We start from the raw sequence: 10000 nt of genomic DNA on the forward strand, positions 1-10000 counted from the left end.
ATTTGATGATAATGGTGATGATGATGATGTTATGTTTAATGAAGATGATGTAGCGTCCGGCAATAGAATATGGATGGATTGTCAGAGGGGAAAAGTCTTTTATGCGCGTCTGGATGTTTGCGTGTGCAAACTTGTGCATGAATGTCTGTGTTTTCGTATGTCTTTGTGTTTCTGTTCGTACTTTCTTTTTCTTCTTTGTGTATGTGTGTGTACATTTTTTTATGCATGTGCTTATGCCTATCTATGCGATTGCGTGTCTGTTCTATTGCGTGTTTGTATATGTATCAAAGAAATTTTAATCAAATGGTACTGTCATTTTACCGTCTTTTACCAGTCAACATTCCTCTTCTCCTGGTTCCTTTCTCCCTCTCTCTTTCCTTATTCCTCCCGTCTTTCCACGGGCCATCGCCCATGTTTGTTTGTATTTTCCCGCCTCTGTCATTCTCTCCCACACGCTAAGATATCCACCAGTAACCCCCGGATGATGGAAGGCAGCTAGGCCTACCCATCTCATCGGCTTTCACGTCTTCCTTTCTATTCTTCTCTCTTCTTGTTATTTCTATTTCCCATTGTGCTAAGCGACGTTTTCTCTCCATGTGCCCCCCCCCCCATCCCCTACTCGTCTCCTCCTTTTCCTATTTTCATCCAATTTCCGTTTTTTGTACTAATATCCCCGGCATTATGCTTTTCTTGTATGCCTATAGAGGAGCATTGAAAGGGTAGGAAAAGGACCTGATTAGTCTCTCTACGTCATTCTAACGCTTCCCCTTTTTACCCTCGGCTCGATGGGGGTGGGGGAGAGGGGGTAGAGGGGGAATAGGTGGATGAAGGAAAGTAGGGCTAGAGGGAAGGTAGGGGTAGGGGAAGGTGGATGAGAAAGATGAGACAAGAGAAGACGGACGTAGGCCGGAGAAGGGTTGGTGGAATGTTGATATTCTGGAGTAGACCTTATGGGTGTTTGATGATTTATACACACACACACACACACACACACACACACACACACACACACACACACACACACACACACACACACACACACACACACACACACACACACATGCGAGTGTTTTTATGTGCATCTGCAAGTGTATGTAACTACTATACGTACGTGTGTATGTGTGTTTGGATGGGTATGTACCTATTATTCTACAAGCACAGCAAGCACAATTCGATAAGATAAGAAAGGAAATCAAACCTTGCCAGTGAGACCGCCCACAGACCTACCAATATATTAAGCCGTTTTTTTTCCACACATAGTTCACCCGCGCGTATCCAGCCACAAAATTAACGAGTCCGGTCAATCACATCAAGTCAAAGACACAATCAATCATCCGGCAACAAAAAAATAGGTAAATAAATAGGATAAATAGGGAGAGAAACTTTTTAAAAAATCATTTCCTTTTCTGTTTAACCTAAGCTGAAATATGACAGACATGAATGTGTCATTGCGGACAGGTAAACGACAATAAAAAAAAACAGAATTACACAAATGGTAATGAGCGCATGTAATCCTTTCTTCATGGTAGGAAGACAACCTGCTGTTCTAATCTACCGAAGCAAAAGCAGACTGATTGGTGACTGACTTAAACGACCTTATGAGATATGTTCACAGTCTGTCTCCGAAGAAATATGTAAAGGTAGATATGATTATAGAATGATAAGAGAGAGAGATTCTCCATTTCTTCGTCTATGCATTTATTCGGTATTTCTTTCCTGTACGAAATATTATATTGACTCTAACATCTTACATACAAGATCCTTAAACCGCATTATAGATCACTAAAAAAGAGAAAAAAAATCTAAAAAAAGGAAAATAAATATGTTATACTACTTATAAAGACAAGAATAAATAGAGTTAAATAAATACCCCCCCCCCCCACCCCCTGCCTCACAGCACCATCTCCTCGTCCGTACCTCTGAATTCCTTGGATTTAAAAGCCTCTCTCATTCCCGAACAAATCACCCTGACATGTGTTCTCGCGATGGAAAAACTAACGCATATATTCACCCCAGAGGAACATGTGACGTTATCGTTGTCATCTTAGGCTATTAAATGTGCAAACCTCTTGGCGTCGCGTCGAATGTGTTTAAAAGATAGATATTAAAGGGAGTATAGAAAAAAAGTATATATATATATATATATATATATATATATATATATATATATATATATATATATATATATATATATATATGTACCAAGTCCGGGGTAAAAATGAACGAGGGGGGAAATATATTCCCACCTGTATTTCTCACGGTTTTGTACCCGGTGTGAATAGAAGGGGTTCGGGACCACGCCCTCTGGTCACTACCTCTCCTCGGTCTCCTTTTCTACTTTCTCTCTCTTCACTTCGCTTTGCTTCTCTTATTTTCTCTTCTCCTCTCCTTTCCTTTCTTCTCCTCCCTTCTGTTCTCTTCTCTTCTTTTCCCTTCTCTCTCTCTCTCTCTCTCTCTCTCTCTCTCTCTCTCTCTCTCTCTCTCTCTCTCTCTCTCTCTCTCTCTCTCTATATATATATATATATATATATATATATATATATATATATATTTATCTATTTATATATATTTATATATATACACATTTACGCACATACACACACACACACACACATACACACACACACACACATATATATAATTCATATATATATATATATATATATATATATATATATATATATATATATATTATATATATATGTATATATATATATACACACACACACACACATATATATATATATATATATATATATATATATATATATATATATATATATATATATATACACACGCACACATACATACATGTGTGTGTGTCTATTTATTTATTTATTCCTCCCCAATCCGTTCATACAATTCTCTCACATAATAAAATCGACTCATAGTCAAATACCAGCTGTCCACCGCAAAAAAGACGTCACACATATTTGCATATACATTTTTTCTCCCTCATCAGCCGAGAAAAGATTAATAAAGATAACCAATCCCCGCTAACACGATAAGACTTCCAATCAAGGCCTGGTGAGTGACACGTCCAATCCAAATACGAACGAAGGAGAGAGAGAAAAAACAGAAAGAGAAAGAAATAAAGAAAAAAGATGAAGAAAATCCTCATCCAATTCTAGATTCCGGAGCAATAAATCTAATTCCCCCGAAGTGGACTAACGAGGTTCCTTCAGCGGGGTCTTGAGACACCCCGGGGCGTCTTTAACCTTTAATCTTTCAATCGGTAATTCAGCTCTTGCTATTTTCTTAAGCGAGCCTCACTTGCTTGCCTCGCTTGCCTCGCTTGCTTAGTCTGTTCTTGTCTGTCCTCCCTCGCCCTTATCCTCCTACTCTTTTTTTTTTCTCTTTCTGCTTCTTCTTCTATTCCTCCTCCTCCTCCTCCTCATTATCATCATTACCATCGTCATCAGCATCACCATCATCACCATTACCACCACCAACATCATCATCATCATAATCATCATCACATCATCATTTTCTTCTTCATCCATATCCTCCTCCTCCTCCTCATTTTCCTCTTCGCCCATATCTTCCTCTTCCTCCTCCTCCTCCTCCTCGCCGAGTCCTCGACCCAGGCATATTGGGGGAGGGGGTAGGGGGGTTGGCACAGCTGAAATAGGGTGGGTTAGGGAGGGGGGGGTGATAGGGGTGTGAGAGGGGTGATGGGTAATATTTATGGTTCCGAGGGTCAGGGCACAACCTACTGGGGTGCCACGGGATCAAGGTGGGGGGAGAGGGGGGGAGATGGCTCTGGGGACGGGCAAGGGAGGGAGGGATTTGCGCGCATCTTGAGTTCATACCTGTGCGTAATGTGCGTGTGTTTGTCTGTGTGTGTGTGTGCGTGTATTTGAGTGTGTTTGTGTGTGTGCGTGTGCGTGTGCGTGTGTGTGTGTGCGTGCGTGAGTGCGTGCGTGTGTGTGTGTGTGTGTGTGTGTGTGTGTGTGTGTGTGTGTGTGTGTGTGTGTGTGTGCGTGCGTGTGCTTACATGCATGTGCGTTTGTGTGAACTAATGTGAATCCCTTTTACCTCTCCCTTTGCAACCACACTATTTACCTAAATTTTATCCTAATTTAAGTTTGCTTGATCCGGCGCCGTATATCTTCGAGTACTTAATTACTGAGGGGGGGGGGGGGGTAAGACTCAACAACAAAGGCTGAGAGAGAACGGAAGAATGTACCGTACCCCGTTACCAGGAAGCAAGACGTACCCCCATATCCGATGTACCCTTCCCACGCAGTGCATACCTCAGCAACAAGAATCCTTCGAGAGTACTCGTTTAAATAGACGGTCAAATGGATAAACAAACAAATAAATAAGGGGGATCTGGTACCCCGGCACCGAGGGATCTCAGTTATACCCCGTACCAAGAGGGGCAGAGTGCGCCCCGTCCGTGATCTGTGGTGGGGTGTGCGTTACCTGAGACCCTCATGTGTGCGACAGGAAAGAGGGAAAGGCGTACCACCTCTCCGACACCGCTCTAACATCCATTAGAATCAGGATTAAACTTTGTAATGATATTGGAGAGGTTTATTATTAATAATTGTCTTTGGATATATTGATTTCCCATTTGTATAAGGTTGTTTTGTCACATATCTTAACATTGCCGGCGCTAGACTAAATGATCGTTATAGCGGGGTTCACATTGACGCTCGCTCGTACCACATGGGGTCGGAAGGAAGTTGTCAGGAAAGGACTTTAGAAACAGATATTCTGTAGTATCTGAATTTCGGAACGGCTAGATGAAAATAAAGAATGTATGTGTAGATAACTTACCTAAGTTAGTGCTGACACTGGGTTTTAATAGGGATATATTTATACACAACGAAAATGGGATTTTGGCCGCGTTGAGCAGGGGTAACCCACAGCCCCGCGCTGCCAGCTGTATGTTAATCTACGCTATTATTGTTCAAGCTTTGTATTCGTCCGTTGAGTAATTTATTGTCTGAAATTTTTTCTATGTGATTAACAAATATTGATGATGTGTCGGATTTTTACATTACTTTTTTCTACTACGGGTACATATACAAAGTATACAGGCGCTCGGACGTACGACATGTTTTCCCCGGTAAGATAGTCGGGGCACCTCTCAAAGAAGATCCAAAAATTGTGAAGAAAATGTGGGCAGTGTGGCATGGGTTTGTGTGTAAGAAGGGGGCGCGTGACTCCCCTTTCTCGTGACTTGAAAGAGATCGGGTAGGAACAAGAAACAATGGACTGAGAGCGGAAGAGACATAGAAGCATACAAGATCGCTTCTCTTGACATTCTGCTAAACGCTTACGGTTGTCACGGACAGCATACATTATTATCTAGTCAGAGCAAAGTGCCAGTGCAGTCATAGAAGTAGCTTTGTGTGTAAACATACATACGGCAATGATGAGTTGAACTAGTCTGTGTACAAAGGTGTAGTAAAGGTAGTGCTTTTGTATCGTAGTCTGCTGAACATGCATTGAGGTGTATATTTGTATTGCTTTTGTTTACTTAGAAGTCATATCTGCATTGCATGGCTTGAAAATCAAGTCTTCGTCAGTGCCTTCAAGTCTCTCCGGCCTCCGCAAGTGGATATTTTCTTCGGTAAAATATCCATATTGTTAACGGGAAGAGATAAACAGAAGAACATAGAAATAACCTGCTTACAGTGTTCTACTACTGATAGAACATCTGTATTGCGAACGGTCCGATACGTAATATCTTTCTGCATTAGGAGAGATAAAGCAGGAAATATTATCGGCTGCCCCTCAGAAACAACACTCTGGAACTAATCACGCCAGGAACGAGTGCGGGCGACCAAGACCGGCGAGGGAAACCAGATTCCGGAAACCTGAGTTGATCCAAGCCTAAGCGACCCCTCGGATCCCATGGCGATATCTCTCGAGTGGCTGGAAAAGAGGGGAGATCTCGAGAGTCCAGGGGCGTAGCCTGTCTCTCGCTTCACTCGGGAGACTGTTCGTGTTTCTTCGGAGGGATAAGAAGTAAACGTGGAGGAACTGCCTTAGCGAATGAAGATGAGTGCTGTAGTGAAACGTTTGTGAATAGAATAGTGTGATCGGCCGGTCTCCGCAGGATTCAGTTCGGAGGGCATTTCGCGAGTGCAAAGCGTGGAGAAATGCAGGTTTGATGCACGTATGAAGTGTCTTGTGGCAGTGCACGACGAGTAGGGAGAGCCGCGTTGTCACCATGGCGTGTATCAGGGCAGCGTTATCTGATGGCTCCACGGACGACCTCCACAAGGTCCACCAGCCCAAGAACCAGAAGTCTATAACACAGGCAAGTTATTTTTATTTTTCTGGGTTAGTGTTTCTAGTCTTGGTTTCTAGTGTAGAGCAGGAAGAAATATAAATTGTAGTAGGAAAAATCCTATTATTTATTGTCTAATTGCATGGCATTGCAGAGTATATTGCATGGGTACTAAGTAGTCCATAAGGAATGTCCTAAATAGTAATGCTATACTATGCACTAGGCTGACACTATTTTGTTGCCAATGGAGCGTGTCTTATCAAGGGGACATCCGTTCATGCGTCGCTACATAAACAGGTGCTTCAAAACTTCTCATGAGACATCGTCTCCTGTTTACACTCTCCTTCGGCCTATTTCCAACACGTGACTTTCAGGATATTAACAGGATCCAGTGCTCCAATAAAGGATGAATTAAAACAAGCGGGGGCAGTGAGGAGGGGAAAGAAGGTTGAGACATGAGGGTTAGGTGTCGTACCGACAGAAAGGCCATTTACGACACTTCACTCTGCCTGGGACGATGTGTTTTTAATAGATTTATAACCCGGGCCTTTTGTGCCCAGTGGTGGGAACTGAACTGATATGCAGTATCAGATTTGGTCTGTTGTATCGTTTATTGCTGTTACATAGTGCAGGGGACTTTTTCCTATTTGTGTGTGTGTGTGTGTGTGTGTGTGTGTGTGTGTGTGTGTGTGTGTGTGTGTGTTTTGTGTGTGTGTGTGTGTGTGGGTGTGTGCAAATGTGTGTTTTGTGTTTGTGTGTGTAGATAATTACTTTTAGAATTTCTGGAAACTACATAGGCCTATATCTGTTTAAATATAAAACTCGAGATAATATGTTTAAGAAAACGCCAACACGCCCACATAGTAGTCTTAACATATACAGAAGGTGGGACCACGAGCTTATAGTCTCATGGGGGAGTTAGAGGTGGGAATGGGTGGGGGAGGGGGGGTGATGGGAGATGGTAGAGGTGGTGGCCGTTAAGCTAACCTAATCACGAGGAGGGAGTGGGTGAGGACAGATGTGACGGTGCCATGAGCATCTGCAATTGTGGCACCTCGTTACCGATACACGCCTTAGTGCCATCAGTGCCCCATGTCGCCTCTGTGTTGGGTTGGCTCTGATGACTGTCCGTCATTTGCCTTTTTCGCTTATGCCGTTGGTATATATATATATATATATATATATATATATATATATATATATATATATATGTGTGTGTGTGTGTGTGTGTGTGTGTGTGTGTGTGTGTGTGTGTGTGTGTGTGTGTGTGCGTGCGCGTGTGCGTGTGTGTGCGTGCACATACATGCATTCATACATGCACATACAAACATACATACATACATACATACATACATACATGTACATACATACAAACATACATACATACATACATACATGTCATGTCATGTCATATCATGTATACATACATTCCAGATGCATACACGGACTCACTTTAATTTTCCTTTTTCACTGTCTTTCTAGTTATTTATTTGTCTTCTTGTTTTTGTTCATCTTTTCTTGTTCCTCTTTCTTTTCTCTTTCTTCCATTTTCCGAGAAATGGTCGGATGTCGCCTCTCTGCTCAGCTCTCCCGTCACGAGCAGCCCCTCGTCTCCCGGAGTACCCGTGCCTTCCTCGCCCTCGCCAGGGACGTCGTCTAATTAGACCATCGCGCTCGGCACCTCGACCTTCGTTGTCCGTAGTTTCCTTTCAAATGGCTCTCAGACATCATTTTCCTGTCGCGATTGGCAGACCGCCAGTCCTCAGATATTCTTGCCGACTCGCGACTTTCCCGTCGTCGAGCCGCCACGGGGTCCGCGCGTCACTCTCGCTGCTCGCAAGTCGACGTCGATCACCTCTTGCCCCTCCGTCAGACGAGCTAAGAAGCTAATTGCCTCGGACGATTACGTAGTCAGTTGTCTTTCGCCATGCTTACCAATTTCCCCGTAAAATTTTGGTTAGTCAGCGGCTCTGTCATTCCTGACAAATCCTTGTAAATCACCGGTTTCCTGTCGTTGCCCAGGGTGTCACTGTGCCTTGTTGCAACCCGTGCCAATGCTAACACTGCATGATCATAGATTTCGACGTTTTTCCCATGTTGAACACGAGTTTTTTTTTTCCAATGGTGAGGCAGAAGGGGGCAAAGAGTGTTTGTTAAGACAGTGTAAAACAACAACATAAGATGGTTACGAATTTAAAGATAATCGACACGGGCGTAAGAATACAAAGCCGATTAGAGGCGAAGCGGGACCATCATTAAAGATAGAATCAGTCTACGGGAACTTGAGCGTCGGGGAGGTAATGAGGCTGATCTCGGCTTGCTGTCGAAGTGTCACTCTGCAGATAGTGTCCCCCTGAACACCTTGGTTCGCCGGAAGTGCCATGTTAGTGCCACTGAACGCTATTTGTTCGTTCTGTTCGATGACGTTTGACTGTGTGAGGCATTAAGCACACCTAAGTTTATTTATAGAAGAGAGGAATTAAGCTCGTTAGGCGCTGGTATCATATCATTAGAGGTCATGTCCTCGTTTCGCATTGATAATGTTATTGTTGTTTTTGCCATTGCTTTTGTTGGTGATGATGATACTCATATAATGATAATGATAGTGATATGAAATATTATATTTTTTTATGATAATGATAATTACTATTAACATTAGTATTGATTATTATCACCACCACCATTATTTCTAATATTACTGGTAGGCCCTAAGGTTGTATTTAGATATCAAAACTGAAATCATGTTACTCATTTTCAATATTCAAAACTTTCGGCAGTAAAGTAGCCAGTAAGTTAGTTTTACCAACTATAATTATTGTTAAGTACTTAATCCTTTTCAATTAGAAGTAGTCTGGTGACTGATCTCCCATAATGGCTACGAATTAAAGGACCGGCTGTGCAGCTTTGTACATATAAATTCAGGGGGTCTTCTGTAAACCTTTAATTGATAACAAAGAATATTCATCATGATCAACTCGAAACTTTAGTCATATTCGGAACAATTTCCCAAGCCGCACAGACAGACCCAGACAGACAGACAGACAGACAGACAGACATATAGACACCGTCCGTCATCGTTGTCCACTTGGGGGGTCTGTACTTATTCCCTTTGGGTGTCGACAGCCATAACTCATCATGTAGTTAAACAGTTGAAGCTGATTGTCTGAATCCATCTGCGCTGCCTTCGATAGCCTTAAGGGAGTGTACATAACGCGTGGCACCGTCTCCGGCAAGTGCCATGCACACCATGTACTTTGCGACTTGTGGATAGTGTATGACATGCGTGTAGTGTTTGACCTTTTTTCGTTGGTCACTAAGGTTGACATGTACACAATCAACAACGACTTGCAGGCATTTTTGTTCATACTTACTGTTTAGTGCTACAGTGCTAACCTGTAGTACAGATGATCAGAGAGAGAGAGGAAGAGAATTGGAAAGCTGAGTAAAGAAATGTGACAAAGAAGTAGAGGAAAATGGAGAGAGAGAAAAATATTGTTGATGTTGTTTCGTTGACTCCCGTCGTAAAGGTAACTTTAACATAGGACATTGCAAAATTGCATGTCCGACACCAATATTGATATAGACTTAATGCATAGGTTCTTTTAAAACCTTTCCCCTTTTCGTCTCAAAATATGTCTGCTTCAGCGTCAGAGAGAGAAAAAAAAAAATGAGCCACGTTGAGCCACGAGATTTGGTGGTCGAAGGCTATTGTTTGGAACCGAACAGGACCCTTTTTAATGAGAGAGAGAGGGA

At 42.5% G+C, this 10000-nt stretch overlaps 1 protein-coding gene across 4 annotated transcripts in view; it reads left to right on the forward strand.

The window, feature by feature from the left end:
• Positions 1–10000, forward strand: part of LOC122254621 (protein neuron navigator) — a 737418-nt gene that overhangs the window by 193971 nt on the left and 533447 nt on the right. For 2 of the 4 annotated variants that reach the window (XM_086538621.1, XM_086538622.1), the window contains exon 1: positions 5126–6277. The exons of the other annotated variants lie outside the window; for them this stretch is intronic. In XM_086538621.1, the coding sequence (XP_086394747.1) occupies positions 6188–6277 (90 nt within the window). In that variant the 5' untranslated portion in view covers positions 5126–6187. Of the gene's footprint in view, positions 1–5125; positions 6278–10000 lie in introns of those variants that run through there. 4 annotated transcript variants of the gene reach the window in all.

This window comes from Penaeus japonicus, unplaced genomic scaffold, assembly GCF_977035675.1.
Source record: "Penaeus japonicus unplaced genomic scaffold, GWHDUDI00000001_assembly GWHDUDI00000007, whole genome shotgun sequence".
NCBI lineage: Eukaryota > Metazoa > Arthropoda > Malacostraca > Decapoda > Penaeidae > Penaeus > Penaeus japonicus.